Here is a 21,218-nt window from a genome sequence, read left to right as displayed (position 1 = left end):
ACAGATTAGGAGGAATGATTACTCTCAATAAAATAAGAATTTTTCTCAAAAGAATAAAGAGATTTTTTTTGAGAAAATCTTATCTTCTATGCTATTGCATTCATTAAGAAAATAACACGTGGGAACAAATGATGCCTACCAAGAGAATTAATTGTGTCAATTCGGAGACGTCAATCAAATAATTAATGACAATTGTAATCGGTCTTTTAGATATTTAACATTTTAATTTTTAAGAAATCAATGATATTTAGGATTGGTAGTTAACTTGAGTTTATTGGACAGAAATTAACGGAGTTGTACATTAAATGATATTAATATTTGGAGGGTCAAAAGCATGCTATTACAAACCTCGAAATGATGATTGATACATGTAAAATCCCTTTTTTAATATTTACTCTCTCACAATTTGGATCTTTCGAGACAAAAGTGGGACCCCCCGAGTCTGGACCAATAAGCAACTTATCCAGACAGAATCTTGGGGTAAGGATCGAATCCTTGATAGATTGGCCCAACGCAGCATGCCCAGCTGTCACTTATCCACTTGCCACATATGCTATCCCCATCACAGATTGAATCCGACATGAGCTAAAAAGAACTTTTGTGATAGTATTATTATATTTATCATGATCCGAGTTCGAAAACCACGTAACCATCTCGAAATATAATCTTACCAGGTCATATGACACTCGAGTCATACGTCACTGCTAATCAAAGAAAAATACGATACGAGTAATGCTATAAAAGCAAAAAGGAGAGTAGTCCCCATTACTTTTGAAGGGCACCCTATTTTTTCTTTTAATTTTGATTCGATGATGACACATTATGATCCACACGCCAAAAATCTGATTTATAATCCACATTCCAGGATATATGATGATGGGTGTAACCCAATCTTTAACGAGCCATTTCAACATCCCATATCTGACATGGGCGATAAGCAATTAATTTTATGGTTGAAAGAGCAAATTATTTGTGCAATTATTTTCGAGTAGGAATCATTATTTACGAGCACTTCATGTGCCAATAATTTAGGCTTGATTTAAGGACATTGTGGTGGCATCATTTGGACAAGCTTCTTTAAGTCGATAAAAGAGATGTGAAGGCTGCACCAACTTCGATCGACTTTGTATGGACTCATTCGGATGGATGGATGCATTGAACCAACGAGACTCTCCTTGATGAGTGCAAAGTCCCTTTAGATACGTACACATTATGGTAATTATCGACCTCATAAAATATAATGGTTAAAGAGTCGAACTCATCATCCACGCAAAAATAATTTTTTTCTTGATATATTTATGATTGTTTCATCGACTATGATTTTTTTTTTGAGAAAAAAATATAGTATATTCAGTTGTTCCGATAATGATTAAAGGGTTATTGTCCTCATATTTATGTTAGCTAATAATATATATTGAATCAAATACAATGGTTGGTTGAAATTGATGCATCATCAAAGTTCCATAACCCTTAATTGGAACAACTTAAGCTTATATATTTATGAAGGAACTAATTATGAATGTAATACTTAGCTTAGCTAATGAAGATTGTTGTTGTATCAAATCATCGTAGAACAGATTCAATTTTTATAGTAAATACAATTTTCATAAACATTTCTAAGAAACATAAAGAAAGAAAGCATATTCTCCGTTGAGATATTGAAAGTCGTCGAGAAAACAAAAAGGATTTATTTCGGAGAATACTTGCATTGGAATTTTCACCTATTTAGATCGATGGGAATAATTATGTAAAACTTTTGTAGCACACATATCCAAAGACATCCCAAAAACTTGTGTGCATGATGTGTTCAACCTCATCACTTGAAAGCGAGAACATCATCCAGCAATAGACTTCCAGCAACATTGATTTTTGGCTCACATGCATTGATTTTTGACTTCCAACAACAACCTCTCTCTCTCTCTCTCTCTCTCTCTCTCTCTCTCTCTCTCTCTCTCTCTCAAGCCTTATGTATTTGACCATCTGATTTGGACCTTTGAAGCTTCTTCCCTCTTGCAATTCAACCTTTTATAAGCCTCCTTTCCAGCCTCATCGATTTCGTATCTTTTTCTTTACATATTTGACATGGAATTTTATCAGATCAACTGGAAAACTAGAAAGTTTGGTAAGTCTAATTTAGTAATAAGCAAAAAATATCTCTAGAATATGTCGAAAAAATATAATATAATTGAAGCAACTTAAGCTTCTTTTTTCTTTCCTTTTTTTTTTATAATGGTGTATAGATCCTATAGAATCACCGTAATAACTATTATTTTTGAAATAAAAAAATTGAAGTTAAATCCTTATGATGGAGGACTATAACCTTTTTAAGTTCGGACTATCTAAGGGGAGGGGAATGGGATGTTGGACTATAGCCTTTTCATGCGAAACTACTTTCCTATCATATCGACTATCCTTAATACTATACAAGTGAAATTTAATTTCTATATCTCATCCTATTTCCACCTCTAACGTATTTTTGACTTGAGTCACATCTATTCTTTTACTCTGGCTTGGTATGCTCATCTTATAGAATTGCATCTCGGCATGCGTTTAAAGTTCATTCATAAGAGTTCACTTCAACCCTTTGGAGATTTGCATTGTGTTTTATATAAATGTAATTCCAATTATAGATAGAAATACATCAATCGTGTCGATATCAGAGGAGCAATTACGTCAAAAGTATGATGTGAATACTATCCGCTCGAAACAGTGGAATTTGATAGATCATGTTTGACTAAAAATTTGATCCTCTTTAGTCGGTAATCACTCCACCGCAGTAGCCATATGGATCTTCAGAATTCCACAAATTGTTGATTCAGCCAAATTGAACACAATTGAGGCATTGGACGAACATATTTACTTCTAATCGGTGTGTCGAAAGTTATTTTATTATTATTATAAAATAATTTATCTAAAAAAAATTCAAGAATGAGGTTTTACATAATACCACCCTTAGATTTAATTTTTACCGACGAGTATTTTTTTCTAAATATAAAAAATACCCTTGAAATCAATCAACTCGTTTAATTGAATCAAGCGATCTGATTCAAATCTGATTGATCTAAGGGTTGGTTCAATCCATTTGGGATCGTAGTTCGGGTTTGATCTTGTGAAACAAATCGGGTCAAGTTTGAATCAAAAGACAAAGAGGGTTACATCAAGTGATTGTAACTCTCATGCAATCAACGAAGATAAGTGCTCCTCTCTTCTCTATTCTTTTTTACGATGAACGATGATGACATCCTCCCCTCTTTAACAATTAGAATATCCTACCTTCTCTAGTATTAACTTACCTATAACGACTTTGTTGATGGCATCACCCAACTGCAATGACCTAATCTTCTCTTCAGTTGCGAATGGCAACATCTTCGTCGATAACTACTTCACATTATCGAGCACAAAAGTAAGCTTTATATTGTCTTATATATTACAATAATCATAAAATATTTTCATTTATATGGAGAATATTCAATTTGAATTTTGTATGAATTGTTCATTAGTGTTACTAATTGAAGGATGCGATCGGTGATGAGAATATTGCAATAATGTAGGTTCAAAAGTCATGTAAATTTTACTAATTATTAATCTTGATTTGTTACATTGCCTACTAAATTTTTAATTACCTTACTTCTCACAGGAACCTTAGCTTCTTGGCTTGTGTTCTTCCAAGCATTTATGTGCTAATGTAAATGTGATTTGTCATCAAAAGCTAAATGCGTGTCACCCTTCAATGAATAGATGATGTGGATATCAATTTTGAATTGTCCTATTTCCTTGTAGTTTTTCAAGTGTTGATTAGAACGGTGTTGGCATATGTTCTTTCAAAGCATGTTTATCTCTTATGTGAGATTTGGAATTGGAACGTCTTTCTTGTTCTTTTATATGTTACAAAAATAACTTTCATATATATTTACGTAAGTACATATGTTTCGTAATAACTTTGATGACTAGAATTTGTCATTCATGTGGTTTGTTGATGAAATGATCTTTAAAGAAGATTTATATTAATCATTTATTTTGGTTATCATCTAATAATTATGTTGTAATTTTTCTCTCTTAAATTTTGGATATAATATTTTTTATAATATTTAATTATATATATAAATATAATTACTTTATTACATAGATCCTTAGACTTGGGGGTTAAAAAGTAGATCAGATAATAATTTATTTTAATCATTATTAAGTTATATATAATTATTTTTTTTAAGTATAAAGTCTCTCCTCCATCTTCACCTCCTCCACAATCCTCTCCTCATTCATCCTTCCTCTGCAATTACATCACCTCTTTATAATATATAATGGTCATTATTATATAGATTATTTTAGATTTTTTTTATATGTACTAAGTGATATGAGTGATGACACATATTCATTCACTTAGGTGGTGTCATCTTCATATTCATAAAAGGACATTTTTTTGTTATATAGTAGATATTTCTAATATTTCTGTGTTGATCTCTCTATATAGTATTTTGGAATTTTAGATGAAAGGATCTATTTTTATTTTTGATAGTGTCCCAATTAAGTTTAGCCCAAGCAATATTGCTCTATTTTTGAAGATTTTTAACCATGAAGAAGTCTAGATGATGAAGTAATCGCTTTGGTTTATATGCTTGAGAAATATTTTAGAGATCAACTTTCTAATAGACAAAATATAAAAGATTTGATGTGTATGCTGATGCTAGTGATGATGATATTAATATTATCAATTTTTATTAATTATATATTATATATATTTTTATTTATCAAACAAACTATACTTCACCTTAACATTACTATCATATATCGATTATTTGGATTCGTTGACAAATTATAACTAGATGATGGTTATCTATTGTTATTTCATTGTTAGTGCTCAATAAAAAAGTTGAAGTTTGTCTTAAGATCTTAATGGCACTAAGATAGGGTTGAATAAGTTCAATAGTATTTTTAATCGATTTTAAAACTCCATTGATAAATTAACATATTTTGAAAACTCAATTGTTTAAGTTAAAGTTTCAAGTAAAGAAAATAAAACTAAGTCACAAGGCCAAATAAATAGAGGCAAACCAATTTATAGTAGTTCAATCTTTTTAACCAATATCTACTCTTAATTCTTTTTTCTCCAACATTATTGATTTTCACTATCGATCTTTTTTCCAATGGGTAAATATCAACTACTCTTATTACAACTTTCTCTGTTTTTAGACTAAGGAAATAACATTCACACTCTCTTTTTATACGGGATCTCTTATCTCCTACAACTTAGAATTATAATTGAACTCAAGAGAAGAAAGAGACACAAATGATGCTCAAAATGAGAACTTATAATACTTTACTAACTTAGAAATAGATACTTTATCAATCAAGCCTGAGTGGGATATATATAGGCCCAAAAGATTTCAAGAATAGAACCAAAAATTTAAATCCCCAAAATTTTGAGGTATGAACGGTAGTACCACTAACTCGAGTATAACGAGAGTGTAAGTCAAAAATTTTTATCAAACCTGTACAAACTCCTTTATATCCATCCTAATATAATTTTAATATATTTAGTATCATTTTTTTCTAATTTATTTATTTTTTTTAAATAATTATATAAATTAAATTATTCAAAAATAATACTATAGTTCCGGTTGGTACTACTGCCCGGATTGGAGTGACACCATAGCTTATTATATAGTATTAACTTGAGTTAAATTTAACAAAACCATTCGAAACTTATCCACAACTGCTATAACATGATTTTAAGATGATTAAAATTATTTATCATAATTTTGGATGATTTTAGTGTATTTAATAAAATTTGACATGTAATGATCAAAATGATAGATCGTAATCATATCTCATTTGCAACTCAAGTTCAACTTAAATAAAAAAGATAGTAAGTAAATTATAATCCACCCTAAAAATTAGTAAAATGGTCAAATCAATTCAATTTAAACATAAATACAATAAGGATTGCAACATCAATTCCAAAATTATAATTTAAAATTCAAAATTAGCAAAAGTTTATAATGTTATGCCACATTTATCAAAAAATTATGTCAATATACTTATATAGGTATACTATACATAAAAAAACTCTCTTATAGCCAATGTACACCTAAAAAACAAAGAAACAAAATTAGGCTATACAAAAAGACCAAAGATTCTACATTGCATTATATTTAATTACATTAACCTATAGTTGATTATGACATAAATGTTGACACCTTCAACAGGGATTTTGTAATTGTGTCTTAAATTTATCCTTACATTCTTCATTTTGACTAATATCTTATATTATATATTTTTATTGTTACAATGAATGATTTGATTATACATTGAATAATGGATCGATATAGGCGATACTTTATCGATACTACAAATACTTCACCAATACAATGGTTAGTCATACAATGATTTTGTGATGTTACATAAAGCTGAATAGGGTTGGGGCAATGGGTCGTTAATCATTGAGGCTTTACAAGACTTCGTCAATCACGAACGATAACCAATTGACGATGGTTATGTTATAGTTTTGTTGGTTTATTGATCACTTAGGCTTAATAATCAATTATGAAGATGACCAATGAGAAAGTGATGACGATGTCTTGCCTTGGCTACATTGACCGTGACCATCGATGCTTAATGGGAAGACAAGGCCAATCTCAGCTCTGACAATAACGACGACGATCACAACCATTGACGCTCATTAGGATGGCAATGATGACCTCCTACCCTATCTGTGAAGGCTATCGTGTCCATTGAGGCCTGATAGGAAAACAACGGCTATGACTCTTTTGATCGCTAAGTTAGGTAACGTCGTTTCTATTGTTGATAATAATTATGACCAATGACAAAAAAAAAGTTAGCACCATCGATCTTTTCTATGTTCTTATTACATTTGTTGAATGACGTGGGATAATTTAGAAAAGAAAAAAAAGTCAATCTAGGTCTAATTTGAATAAATCAAATAGTTGATTTTATTTTAAACTGGTATGATTTATAATTTATATCAACGAATTATCCCAAAAAATCTAAAATCAAATAGAATCAAATATTATACATTATTATTTAATTTTATGAAAGATATTTTGATCATATTATGAAAAAAAAAACATCCTTTGATAGAAATTAGACATGAAAGACGTTATGTGCTAAAATCTCATTATTGATATTTTTTTTTTAGGGTAAACTGTCCATTTTAATATGATGTATTTTTATTAACTTCGAATATGTACGAGAGATAATTGCTATACTCCCCAATAAATTGCTGGCCACAAAATAGTATAAGAGAGCGGCTCGCATGAAGACAAAACATGGAGGGAGCTCCATCTTTATCCTCCTCGCTTGGAAGCTCTCACACCCCATCTGAACCACCTGCTCTCTCTCCTCCCTCAATCGTCAAAGAAGTCCGCAGATAATGGACCGAAAGCGGTGAGCAAGCTCGAGATATAGAGAGACTTCACCAGCCACCAACCTTCACCTCCCTCAAACTCCGTTCCTCTCTCTCTCTCTCTCTCTCTCTCTCTCTCTCTCTCTCTCTGTGTAAGCTATTCTTCCTCTTTTCTCTGCTTTCGAAGTCCAACCGCAAACAAATAGTCCCTCACCACCACCTCCTCCCTCTTCTTCTTCGCCCATATACTGTCCTACATAAAATATAAAGCCCTTTGAAGCTTCCCGCTACAGTTTGCTTGAACTGTTTTATATTCTTAGGACCTCTCTCCGGCAATATGAAGGACAAACTCTTTCAACACCATTATCTGCAACAACATCAGCAGCAGCAGCATCAGAAGAGCTTATCTGATGAAGTCGACAGCAGCAAAAGCAGCGGCGAGAACAAGAAGGTAAAATTCGATGAGCAGAGGGAGCGAACAGGAGGGGATGGGTCCACCATCGAGGTGGTGAAGAGGCCGCGGGGCCGGCCGCCGGGTTCCAAGAACAAGCCGAAGGTGCCGGTGGTGATCACCAGGGAGGAGGAGCCCTCGGCGGTGATGCGGCCTCACGTGCTCGAGATCCCCGCCGGGCACGACGTGGCCGACTCGCTCGCAAGATTCTCCCAACGCCGGAACCTCGGTATCTGCGTCCTCTCCGGCATCGGTGCCGTCGCGAACGTCACACTTCGCCAGCCGCATCTAGGCCTTGTGCCCCAGCCTGCGGGGGCGCCGGCCACTATCGTGTTTCGCGGGCGGTTCGAGATCCTGTCCATCACAGGCACGTTCCTCACGCCAGCGATGGCGGAGGTGTCCCCCGCCGCCGCATCCAGCCTCTCGATCTCTCTGGCCGGGCCTCAAGCACAGATCGTGGGGGGCACAGTGGCGGGGCCGCTGGTGGCCGCGGGAACGGTGGTGGTGGTGGCGGCGGCGTTCTCCAACCCCACCTTCCACAGGCTCCCGGCGGAAGACGACGTGTCGGCATCCGTCTCAATCACCGGCGGAGGCGGTGGCGGCGGCGACATGGAGGATCAGGACCAGCACATGTACAATCAACAACAGAAGCAGCAAGCCCATCGCCAGCGACGCCACCAAGTTCTGGCGACAACAGCCTCTGCTGCAATGGCCGTGGGGTCGAGCGGGATGGCCGTTTACAGTGGCGGCCACGTCCCGTCTGATGTCATATGGGCGCCTACGGCCCGCCCGCCACCTCCGCCGCCCTACTGATGCTTCGCTTCATGCGATCCCTCCCATTTTCTTAAAGACTCCAAGACTTGAATGTTCTTTGTTTCTGATCTCAATAGTCTAAGGCAAAATTTTCTGCTCTTTTAGCTTGGTTGGTTGTCATGGTTACAGCACCGTGTCTAAAGGCAAAAGAAAGTGAAACTTATTTCTCAGTTTCGATTTATATATGTCATATTGTTCTTGTCTCCTGTATTAAATTTGTAGAAGCCTTCTATTCAGCTTGTTTGGATTGCTACAGTTGCACCTGCTGTTTCATAGATCGTTGTTGGTTTGTAGCGTTTGGTTCCCTTGAGTTGGAGATGATCAAGGCATTGGAGGAACACAACAAAGTCCTTAGCCATTGTGTTGGTCAAGCAAGGTTGCATGCATGGGTAGGCGTAGAGTCTCCTTGTCACCTTTCTGTAAGTAATTTGGCGAAATGGGGTCCCCTTCTGTGATCTCTTTTCTAATCTTTGGTGTTGTCGTGGAAATGGGGTTCCCTTATGTGATCTCTTTTCTAATCTTTGGTGTTATCGTAAAAAGAGAGAGAGGGAGAGGGAGTTGAATGGCTAGGGTTGCTTCTGCAAAGTGGGGCTGAGGTTGCAGCACACCGGGGAGATACGCACGCGATCCACTTTAGCTCTTATTTTTCTCTTGCGTGCTTCCCTGTGTCTTCCGACTGCGTCAATGGTACACACATCTGATGGATCTTTGGCAGAGACGAGAGGAAGTGTGTACTTTTTTTTGACTTGAATGGCTGGGTGGAAGGGGATAGGCTTTAGCCTTGTGGATGAAAGCTGGTCGCCTCAAAAGCAGCGAACACCAAAGCGAGGTCAGGAGCAAGACAAAACAAAACCTACTTTCTTCTTAAGAGGCAGGAAGGTTGTACTTTGGCCTTCTGAAACATATCTACGAGGAAAGTAAAAGCTTTGAACTGAAACATATCACGTACACTCCTTTCCCTCTCTCTCTCTCCTTTCTTTTGCTTTTGACGAGATGAGCGCGGGCGGTGGGATGGATTCATTGCTTCCTTCATATGTCCACTGGGTACAAAAGAGATCTCTTCTGCAACCAAGCAAGCTTGTGGCAGAGGCATGGCTGGCTTTGCTTCCAAGTTGCATCTCGGAACAGCCTTCTCCTTGGAAAGGAAGGGAGGATGCATTCCATGGGGAGGCTGCTGGATCCCACATGTTGGCAGTAGCTAGCAGGTGGTGCCCTTCCTTATCATCAGAGAAGTGTGTTGTGAGATGGATTGTGATGATAGCATTTCTCCCAGTATTTTGGTTTACCATTATTTCCTATTGATATTGTTGGGAATGGAAATTAATACTGGTTCAGGTGTTAGTTCCCAAAGACTAACTAAGCTAGTGGGAAAGATTCCATGGAAGGTAGTTCATGAATGTTAGCCAGATCAGAGGTTGCACAAATAATTATCCCCATATTTCATGTATCAAAATCACTACAATATTTTTACAGGAAACTCCATGCTAATCATTTGTCCTTTCACAACTTTTAGTATTGTTCTTCCAACAAAAAAAAACAAAAACAAAAGGAGAAGTGATTATCAAAATAATCCTTTCCTCCATGGATCATTTACTAGTCTTATTAATTGCAGTGGGCGATGCTTTCTCCCTAATTGTGAATGCAAACTCGCAGATCGCCTCCGTGCTGTTGTTTGCACGAATGTTTGCCTCGTCTCTTGGAGCGGGTTGACGCTAAAGGCGACGATTCTGATGTGGTGTTGAGTATCACTGTGTCAGCCTTTCTGTCTTCTCGCGTGGGGTGCATGCATGGGGATGGATTTGGATCGTCATGTTCACACCACCAACGAGACCTCGAGGGCGCCGCGTCATCAACTCGGTTAACCTAATGAACAGACAGCGAGAGATGGAAGGAGACGGGCGCTGCAGAGTAGGTGGTCGCATCCAATGCCTCCGTCTCCTCCGCTGTCCTCTCACCCGCCCACCCTTTTCTCCATCCACACTTCTCCCCCTCAGTCCATTCCCATGCTGTCGGGCACTCTGAACCTGGTCACCCACCTCCCTCTCTCTCTCTCTCTCTCTCTCCCTCCGTGGAAAGCTATTTGTGTCAGAGGTCGCATGTACTACGACACTGCTTACTCAGGGAAAACACCACGGCCACACTAGTTCAACCTCCGGTGTCCCACAGATTTGAAATCTTCACCAAATAGCGTATAAATCCTTCTCCTATCTGAGATCATGTTGGGAGTGTCGAGGAGTTCTTGTGTGCATGCAGGATCCTTTTGGATCACTTGCAGGCCCACACTGCAGCTCATGATCATGCCAAACTTGGCCATCGACTGAGTTAGAAGCCATTTATATGCCGATCCGACCTAACCGGCTGCAGATTCTCCACAGCTGTTTGTAATTCTGACTGCAATTATTCTGCTGATCACATGAAATTTCTTAGATGAGAGGAAACAAGTCACGTATAGCCATTGACATCTAATGACCTATGTCTCTTCCTCTTTATTTTCCTATTGCATTAACAATGTGCACTTGAACTGGTTTAAAAGTGATCATGATATTCGATGAGGTGATGTTATATCTCCTTACCTTTTTTTTTTTTTTGTCTTTGTCCAACAATCCATTTTTGTTTCATTTTGGATAACTTCTTTGGTTCAACTTTGTATCTTATTCTCTTTGATTGGCTTTCATATAAATAGGATAAATTTGCTCTCTTCTTCCCGAGCACTGTGTTATCTCTGTTAAACATAAACCATGTGATCTTTTAAGGATTAATAAGAGCTGTTGGTCCATTACATATAATTTTATGCTTATGGTCCCTATATCATTTAGATAAGAAGCATTGCAATGCAAAGATATTATTAATCAATAAGTACTATACTAGTTGAGAGTTCACTATCAGGTGTGACATCTCCTACCTCGATGAAATGTATCAATGTGTTTCATATGTTCTATCACAAAAAAAAACACCATTATTTCACTTGTTCTAATGCAAGAGAGTCATCATTAGTGATTCAGATAATGGTGATGAAAATAGAGTTAGGTCGATTGGCATTTCAGCTGACTGTTTTGCCATTTTCAAGATAGAAATAATTTTCGATTTCTTGACAATGAGTTAGATATTTTTACCTCCTTTATTTAATTTACTAAACTAGGTTTTCATATCATTTGATTGTAAAATATGGTATTTATTTCAAGTAAAATGAATAAAGTGTAATCGAGTACTTATTCACCCTCTAAAGCGGATAATTCCTCACAAACTTAAGCTTACGATGAAAGAAACTGATATAACTAAAATTCTCGAGAGCTTATTTTTTATTTAAAAACAGCATGTGGGTGGGACCACTTAACAACAATATACTCAACAACCCTAATTCTTGAAACATACCAAAAATTATAATTATATTTATAATTATAATTCATGAAACATACCAACAAAGATCATGTTTTTTTTTATTTATAAATCTGTCTAACAAAAGTATGAGAGTTAATAATATATAATTGGTACATAATTATAATTACGTTAGTTGCATTGAACATAGTTATACTTATAATCATTAGGTATCTGTAAATTTTATGCTATTGGTTTTAGAACATGACTAATTAGGTAGGTTTCTGAAACTACTTCGAATTCGAGTTTGGTATTTATACTATTTGTATCTGTTCCAGTTGATTAACATATATAACTTAATCCAATTTAAGCATATTATATTGTATTTGTTTCTCAATCGAACTTTTCAGGTACTCAAGACTCTTTATCTCACTCGAATTCTAATCGCTCCCGTTCGATCGCGCTCTCTCCCTCGGGCTCGTCGGCCTCTCCTCCCTCGCTTGTTCCCTCTCCCTCCCTCCGGCCCTCGTCTCTCGCTGCACCCGTGCACTCACCCGCTTGCTCTCTACCCGCCTCTACCACCTACCACCGTTACATTACCCTTCCTGCCTCCCCGGATCGTCTCCTCTCCACCCTACAGTCCTTCAAGGGCCTCACCGCCCTCCCCAACCTCGCCGCCGCCATTGCTTCCTTCCCTGTCCACCTCCGACTCCGACAAACCCCACCCTCATTCCCACCCTTCCGACCCAAAGTCCGGCCCTGTCCCTGGCAACGACCTCCTCCGTTCCCCCAACCTCCCCTTGCTAAAGGTCAGGCTGCATCAGTGGAGGCTGCGATCGCGTTGCTCAAAGTAAGATGGAAGATACTTCGGAACCTCAACGTAGGGCTTGAGCATGCTGCCCAGACGGTGGTCGCATGCGTGGTGCTGCACAATATGTGTCAGTTTACCAAGGGGCCAGAAGACGAAGGAGGGTACATGTGGAGGGATTCGCTGGAGAGCCCTCAGCTAGCCAGCCTGGTGGATAGCGAGCGATCTCTTAACTACTTGGGTGAGAGCTTGAGGGAGGCATTGGCGGAAGATCTCTATGAGGAAGCTTGTCTCAGGAGCAAGGTAAATAATTGTGCAGGTGAGGAAAAATAAAAAAAAGCTTGTGATTAGCTGAGCTTAATTTTTCTTTACTTGAATTTTGTCGGCTCGACCTTGGGCATTATCCGAAACCGTACTCGCTTGTTCTTTGGCTAATTTCTTGTCTATATTAGGTTTCTTATATGTTCTACTGGTGGGTTGTAGATCTTCTAATTGTCATTGTTGTCTACAATTTTTATATGAAATCTAATGTGAACTAAACAATGACGTTTCCACATGTTTGATTTATTGGGCCTTGCACATAAATCATGGTCGTTACTGTCAGGCAATAACCAAATACCCATTTTTTCTATTGCTAGTTTCGGAGGCTTTGCTCAATTGTTGCTAATAATCTTAGTCTTTGATCATAAGATATTTTTGGGTTTTTAGGCTTCCGCCTTGGACCCCTCAATAGCACAGACAACAAGATCAAACTCAGCAGTTGATGATTACATTTCTTAGTGGTCTTTTTTCTGTAATCTATTATCTTTCTTTTGCTTTCTGAGGCATATGAAACTAGATACAAGGATCACATGACAAAAACAGTTGGTGAACACCAAAATCTATTTCGATTGGAGAATTCTAGTAGAATAAGGTCGAGATCAAACACATTAGTGTTTTTCCGGCCTCTGAGATTAGAAATTCTATGGAGTACTCGGTATTGTTGTTGCCTTTTCCATCCATTGGGATTTAACATGGATCCACCATTTGATGTGAATCATTTTTGTTGTTAAGAGTGAGGAGATGAAGATAGTCTTGATTGGAGAGTCTGGCAATATATTTTTTCTGCTTAATTCTCTCAATCTCTGGCTTCCAAATGACCAAGATTGTTTTTGGACCAATTGTTAGGACGCAACTTGATGTCAAAGACAAATTGGTTCCAGTTTATCAGACCACTGGGAGTGGAATGGACGAGGTCCTGCAGATTTTCTTAACAGTGATGTGACCAATCTTTTTAGTTAGCCCAATAAGCATCATACCCAAAGAGAGTAGGAGATCTGTGATTCTTGGTGACGGTGTCAAATTCAATCAGAAGGGGGGCATCATCAGAGGAGATCTTGGGAAGATGCCTAATTTTAACATCATGAAAGAGAGAAAGTTAGTTGTTATTAGCTGGAGCCTCTTATCAAGGCAACTCAAATTCTGGAGCTAACAAATCTTATTCCAAGTATATTTACAACATTTGAAACCCAAATCGATTGAACAAAAGCAAAATCAAAATTTCTGAAATTGGTAAACAACTGATTCAATTGAAATTGTTTACCACCCATTTTTTCATCAATAGAGCAAATGCAATTAAAATTACCACATATAAACCAAGGCACAAAACTTAAATTGTTAATAGAAAAAAATTTCCATAAATGTCAACAAACAGAAGCTTTAATATTAGCATAGATAGCTAAGAGAAGCCAGAATCTCTTACCGTGCTCTTGACGATTATCCAGCTCTTAGTAAGTCTTAATATATATGATTAATCCTTACTTCAAAATTTTAGCTTTGGTTAATCAAACAATATGATGGTCAAGTTTCTTGATCTATGGGAATAATATATTTGCATAATCATTCTTTTTTAATTTTTGGTTTTGAATATTAACTTTTAAATTTCTTTGAGTTCATGTCAGCATATTGAAAATATTCAAACAATATTTTGTTGGAAACATGGTACTTGTTCCATGTAATTTAACTGTCTGTTTCAGCAAACTCATCACTAATTGGATGCTTACTTCTCACTGGAAAGTGGTGTTCTCTATGGAAAATCACTTGACTTTGATGCAGATGAATCGAAACTTGATCCTATGAGAGTCCTAGGATTTATTAAGTTCAGTCAATTAAATCTGACTATTTTTGATTGATTTTGTTGTTGTTATTTTTAGAAAGGATTGCTATTCAATGACACAGGGACACACTTACAGCGTCCTGGCATGGCATGATTATCAGGCACCTGTAACATCTGCCACAGGCCTATGATAGCCATGTGTCAACATCTTTGACATAGACTGGTGCGACATATGTCACCTTTCTAACATGCCATGTTTCTACCCATGTCAATCAGTATGATGATCCTCGATTCTTAATGTATTTATTTGGATTACACATTCTTATTTCTAGTTGTGGTAGGTATAGAAGGGAGAGAGTTCTCAAGCCATTGGGAATGTAGATTAGGTAGTTCTAAGATTTCCCATTATCTAGGACTTGGTGGTAATAGGAATTTTATGTTATGTAAAAATCTTGTCATGTAGATTTTCCAGTTTTAGTAATTCAGAACAAAGCCTAGAACAGCCACCTCAATCTGTACAGAGAGGTGCTATCGGCAAAAATTGGTCTGATTGTATGTTTGATTTTGAATAGAATGGAGGCAATTTGCAGTCTAATGAAAAGTACAGGGTGATGTTAATTTGAATGCAAAGTAGCTAACAATCATTGGTCTGATATATAGGAACCAAAAATAGATACCACTGTCAATCTCTGAATATCACAGTAGTATCATTGCTTATTAACATTAACCTCTTATTAGATCATATATGTTAAAGAACCAAAATGAACTGGTTGACCCATTTGATTTTTGGAAATCCACATGAACCAATCGGATTAAATAAATCAATATGGTTTTGTAATATAGTTAAGATTCCTTAAATACCCTTAGCTTAAATTTTCTTACTATTTATTTTATAGGATATTTACATCAATTTTGAATTGGAGTTAAAGGTGAGAAAGAAAATGACCTTTATTCTCTTATCACTTCTTTTCTTTATTCGCCCTCCTCCATCCATCTCTCCCCTCTCTCCCCTCTCTTCCTACTCATCTCCTTCCATCATTGTTCTCTCAACACATCTACACTCCCATGTCTTCTCTTCGCCTTCTCTCCCCACTGTCACCCCTCTTTTTATGTCTTAACCCCTCTTGTGCTTATTTTTTCTTCACTTAGTAATCTATGATCGCATTCTCTTCTCCAATCACTCGGTCTTATGGTCATAAACAATTTGTCATCTCTTCTTGTTATACTTCGATTTATTAACATAAGCGTACTTTAACTTTCGTCCTACGTATATTTTACATCGATATCAGTCCATATCATTACTGAAGCAATTGAACTGTATATTCTCTTTTAAACCTTTTAAAAATTATCATGCATTATTTAATTATGATAAAATTTTCTTTTTTGATGATGGTTGATGTTATTATCTTTATTATATTTTATATATTTTTATTTATTTTTAATTAAACATGCAATCCAACCACAAACTCAGTGACCCGAGATTTGATTGGATTGCTTTTTGGTATGGTTCTAATTGGTTGAAAAGTGTTTTCAATAAAGGAAGTCTATCTTATAGCTATTCCTTTTTTAAGGCTATGGTTGAATTTTAAAAAGATTGATTTTTGAGTCTATATTAGTCAACTGAAAATTAGGAGCATGACCAAAGAGATTGTTGGGGAATCTAAAGATAGAAGTGCAGTCATCAAAGAGATGGTGTAAGGAAGTCTAAATAACAATTACTACTAAAAGACCATCTACTTCAAAGATTGGCAAAATTGTAAGTTGTAACTATGAGGAAAATTTTATAGCAAGAAAGGAAAAGGACAAAAGAGTTGTAAGTATGGTGAGATCAAGGCTTAATTATAGTAAGTTACATAAGGATGGTGAACATGATATATTTTATATTGTTAAAGTTAAAAAAAGAAAGAATATGAATTTAGGTAATGTTAGATCTATTAAAGATGAAGATTAAACAATACTTACTAATGATAAAGAAATTAAGGAAAGATGGAAAAAATCATTTCTTATGAATTATTTAATGAATATTCTGCAAATAATTTAACTCTACAGACATATAATAGTTGTAGATTTAGTAATGATAAATTTGTTTATAAATTTGAGGGAATTAAGGTAAAATAAGTTTAAAAAAAAATAAAAATATGTAAGAGTAAGAACTAATGGTATTCTAATTGTGAGTTGGAAGAGTTTAGGAGATAAAGAAATTGTTTGGGTAACTAGTTTATTTAATAAAATTTTGAAATGTAAAAACTATTCGATGAATAAAGGAAGAGTTATTCGGTACCAATTTATAGGAATATGGAAGATATCCAAAATTGCTTTAATAACAAAAAAATAAAGATTTTAAGTCATATTTTAAAATTTGGAAAAGAATGATTTAACATAGAATGAGGTGTGAGGCAGATATTTTTTTATCAATTTAGAAAAAATCCATGATAAAGGTCAGAAGGATTTATTATAGTGTGTGTTCAAAAGAAAGGTGTACGATAGTATACTCACTAATATTAGAACCATTAGAAATAAATCTAATGAGTTTCTTATTAGTATAGGATCACAAAAAGATCTATATGTTTTTTTTTCTTTACTTTGATAATGAACGAACTTACTAATCACATACTCTTTAGACCACATGGTGTATTTATATGCCGACGATATTATTTTTATTTGATGATGATTTAAATGAAATTAATTCTAAATTTAAGTTATTAAGGTAAACTCTAAAATTAAATATTTAAATTAATTAGGACTAAGACTAAATATGTAAGATATAATTTTAATAATATTAAGAAATTATTTAAGAGTATAGTTAAGTTTGATGGATGAGAAGTCTCAATATGCAAAAGTTTTAGGTATTGTGAATTGACTATTCAACAAGATGAAAAAATTGATGAAGATATTGTTGATATTTGTACGTATAGAGTGGAGTGGGGTGTTAGAAGTGTCATGTGATATGAGCATCTTTTACATAGTGATTAGGCCAATAATACTTTATGGATTTCAGTGTTGGACATGTAACAAGGAATATATACAAAACGTTTGTATTGTTGAAATGAGAGACTTATAGATATTGTAGTCAGAAAATATGAGATAATTAATATTCATGGTATAAGGAGACGTAGAGGAAAATCTGAGAGACTATTGAAAACTGTAAATAAAGATTATAATGTTTTTAATTTAATTAAAGATATAAACATTTGTAGAATTCAATGGCCACTAATGATCCATATAATCGACCCCAAATAGTTAAGACATTACATTTTTGTTGTTGTTGTATATTCATTTGAAGGGAATAGTGTTTGTATGGTTGAGATTGCAAGAAAGTTTCTTTTGGTTGGAAACCTTCACAGTATTTTCCATTACTTATCTCTTTCTTTCTTTTTTACTTTCTTCTCTTGAGTTTTGCATGCAAGAAATCTAGTTGTTGAATTATGTGGACAGCTAGTTGTAATATTCTTCTTTCACTATTAGCATACGAGAACACATTTTGATCCGAGTTGTCCTAAAATTCTTCTAAGGATTTGCAAATTTTTTTAAGAATCCATAATTGTTTGTCATTACATCTTCACAAAGCAAAAGATGAGATGAATATGATGAACGAATTATGTAATGTAACTATTAGGATGCACATGCGAGCAAAGTTATGCATCAACTTTCTGTTTGGTTTCCCTGGATCCAAGGTCAGGATATCTGGGTTTGGAAAAGTATACATGCTTACATGAGGATGAAGAAAAGGCTTATCCTTATCTCAAATTCCATTGAAAGTCAGTATTCGGTGAGATCAGATTGGAGTGTCAATTGTCAAATATGCTCTCTCTCTCTCTCTCTCTCTCTTGTTTTCGTTACCAGCTAAAGGTGATCCTGAACTGTACAAGGCAAATTATTCAACATTCTGTCACAGGCATCCTCTTGACAGGCCTATCAGAGAGGGAACAAAGTACTGCTAGTGGTTGTACAAAGGTAGTCTACCATTTATTTTATGATCAAAATTGGTGTAGGTTAGCATGTGAAAGTTCCTCTATTAAATGGTGTTATCTTTGTCCAATTAACTTTCATTGCTTCTTAATTATTTTGAGTTTGAAATTCCATAAACTTATTTGTGTTTGGTCCTGGAAAGTTTGTTGGAGTTAGAAATGATTGGTATACTAAGGGAAAGTGAGAAGGATATTGATCCATCAATGACTATGACAGGCCATGTGATTTAAGATCACAAAAACTGGAGGATTTGTTTCTAGGATTTCAAAGAGAATATTTGTTTATGTCCTTTGTCTTCTAACATCACAACTTTTTGTGGTTGTTTTGACAGTCAAGAAAGATAATGTAGTCATCATGAGATTGTCCTGGTCCAGGTCTATCATGCTATATTAGCCTATTTCTATATGGTGTTTGATGGGTTTAATTTCTTGTGAAAACAAGTCAGATTCAATCAATTGACGATATCAGGTTATGAATATACGTAATGCACCTACTGCTGTGAATATATAGATGAGTAATGAAAGCTTGATCAGCCAGGCATTGGAAGAGACCAATTCAAATTCTTCATATTTATTTTAGGTTTAATGTTCTGATAGATGCCAAAAACGCCAGCTATATCTTGAATTGATTCCCGTGATAGAAATGATGGAGATTCGAGTTGGACCGGTGTCTTAGTTATTGTCTTATTTATATGGTTCTGAATTTTGTGAATTATTTTGATGATGCAATAAGACAAGGGGCTGTCACCCGTTGGAGATCTCAGTTTGATTGAAAAACTCTTAAGAGCTTGTAAAGGAAACAAACTAGTCATTAACGCTAATAGTAGCTATATCCTTGTGCCAAAGATCATATACAAATAAAGGTTTAGTCTATCTCTATCTGCTATACAGTGTCCTCAGCTAATCTCTTGTTACTTTCAATAGTTAGGCAGGGGCATTAGAGCAACATACTGTTAGTCCCCATAATCATGGTCATCTTCACCAAGTCCAGAAGAAATGCACACACAGGCTTTCGATTCAGCTAATTAGAAAGGAAAAGAAATTATGGACTACAACTGCTTTTATATGATGCAACATTTCGAAGATAGCACTTTGTGGCCAATCAAATAGTTTGTCATGACACCCGGGTAATACATAATTGCAATTTTTAATGATGACTGCAATTCAATGATTAAGTTTTGAGCGTGTGAATCTCACTTTTGCTTGCATGTTTTTTTTTATGTAAATCTTTGGGACCTTGATTTATAGTAATTAATTACACTCATTTGTAGCCAACAGGGACATCATTTATCGGCCCCATTGCTAGCTGCAATCTAATTGGTGATTCTGTTGCCACGCCATGAAGGGGACCTGCAGGACCACTCAGTGAGGGGACCGGGCTACTCATCTTGTGTGATCGATATTTCACGGTATCTCCTGCACTTGTGAATGAAGCTTTTGGCACGTTGCCATGAGACAACTGTTCTCCACTATAATTCTGACTCCTTTACTTTCACCAACCGAGTTCACAATGGGCATCTCTTACACTTGCGAAAGCGGCAGCTGGGACCTCATCAATGGCTTCTGTTCTCCCAGACATGGTTCCAGCTATACTATTCATTCCACTTGAGTTGTCAATTGAGGCACCTTTTGGATAAGGAAAGCTTGGGGAAGATACCCTCTCCAGAATCACGATAAGTTCCTTGGTGATCTTTGTGCACAGTTTTCTGTAGCTTTAACTTATGTGGATTCCACGAAAGGGACTGGTTGCAACATTATCCAATTTATTATTTTGTTGCTATGGTTTTATTGCTTTATGTCAAAGGGTAGGGGGTTCTGTAGTTTTGCCCGTCTCAACAAGTGTTTGTATCATTTGCCATGGAACCCCTTCCCCCTCCTCCCCTCCCCTCCTTTTTGTCTTCATCATGGGATGACCTTGAAATGGCATTTTCAATGACCTCATCATGTTTGTGTTATCAAGATGTTGCTGAGTTTTCTCACAGGGAGAAACAAGTTGATTAAAAGAGACTATTGAAATATCTCTTGTGATCACATGAGTGAAGATAATTGTAATTTTTAGAATTTAGTGAGGATAGAGAGATTATATCATGATAGAAATCACAACGTTATGAAAAATAATAAATTGCTAGTAAATTAGATAGATTACCTACAATAAAAATATATAAATATAGTTATAAAAATTGATTTTTGTAATTTTCATCTATATTTTATAAATAGAAACTAATCTTTTAAAAAAATTAGTAGCTTGTCTTAAAAAAGATAATTATAAAAATTAAAGCATTCAAATAAATATGTTGATAATAACTTTAGTAGGAACAAGAAGACGCTCTTACGTATCTACCAAGGGTTAAACAAAAGCATAGCATGGATCATAAGAAAATATTACATGGATCAAACAATGAATA

The 21,218-nt window shown here is 35.6% G+C and overlaps 2 protein-coding genes across 2 annotated transcripts; both read left to right on the top strand.

Moving 5' to 3' along the window:
• The first annotated feature begins 7,318 nt into the window (after positions 1-7,318).
• Positions 7,319-8,882, top strand: LOC135650784 (AT-hook motif nuclear-localized protein 28-like). The gene has a single exon (XM_065170377.1). It carries the CDS (start codon positions 7,701-7,703, stop codon positions 8,625-8,627), a length of 927 nt encoding a protein of 308 aa, XP_065026449.1. The 5' UTR covers positions 7,319-7,700; the 3' UTR covers positions 8,628-8,882.
• Positions 8,883-10,414: 1,532 nt separating this feature from the next.
• Positions 10,415-20,757, top strand: LOC135651473 (uncharacterized). Its single transcript, XM_065171544.1, has 4 exons — positions 10,415-10,484; positions 12,314-13,069; positions 18,741-18,799; positions 20,085-20,757. The coding sequence occupies exons 1-4, from the start codon at positions 10,415-10,417 to the stop codon at positions 20,154-20,156; spliced, it is 957 nt and encodes a 318-aa protein (XP_065027616.1). The 3' UTR covers positions 20,157-20,757.
• Positions 20,758-21,218: the final 461 nt, after the last annotated feature.

Source organism: Musa acuminata, chromosome BXJ3-10, assembly GCF_036884655.1.
Source record: "Musa acuminata AAA Group cultivar baxijiao chromosome BXJ3-10, Cavendish_Baxijiao_AAA, whole genome shotgun sequence".
Classification (NCBI taxonomy): Eukaryota; Viridiplantae; Streptophyta; class Magnoliopsida; order Zingiberales; family Musaceae; genus Musa; species Musa acuminata.
This window is presented reverse-complemented; position numbering and strand designations above follow the sequence as displayed.

Coding starts and splice junctions, on each gene's coding strand:
- LOC135651473 (XM_065171544.1), top strand. CDS start 10,415: ATGGGGATGGATTTGGATCGTCATGTTCACACCACCAACGAGACCTCG. Junction 10,485..12,313: donor GGCGCCGCGTCATCAACTCG/GTTAACCTAATG, acceptor ATCCAATTTAAG/CATATTATATTGTATTTGTT. Junction 13,070..18,740: donor CAAGGTAAATAATTGTGCAG/GTGAGGAAAAAT, acceptor ATTCTGTCACAG/GCATCCTCTTGACAGGCCTA.
- LOC135650784 (XM_065170377.1), top strand. CDS start 7,701: ATGAAGGACAAACTCTTTCAACACCATTATCTGCAACAACATCAGCAG.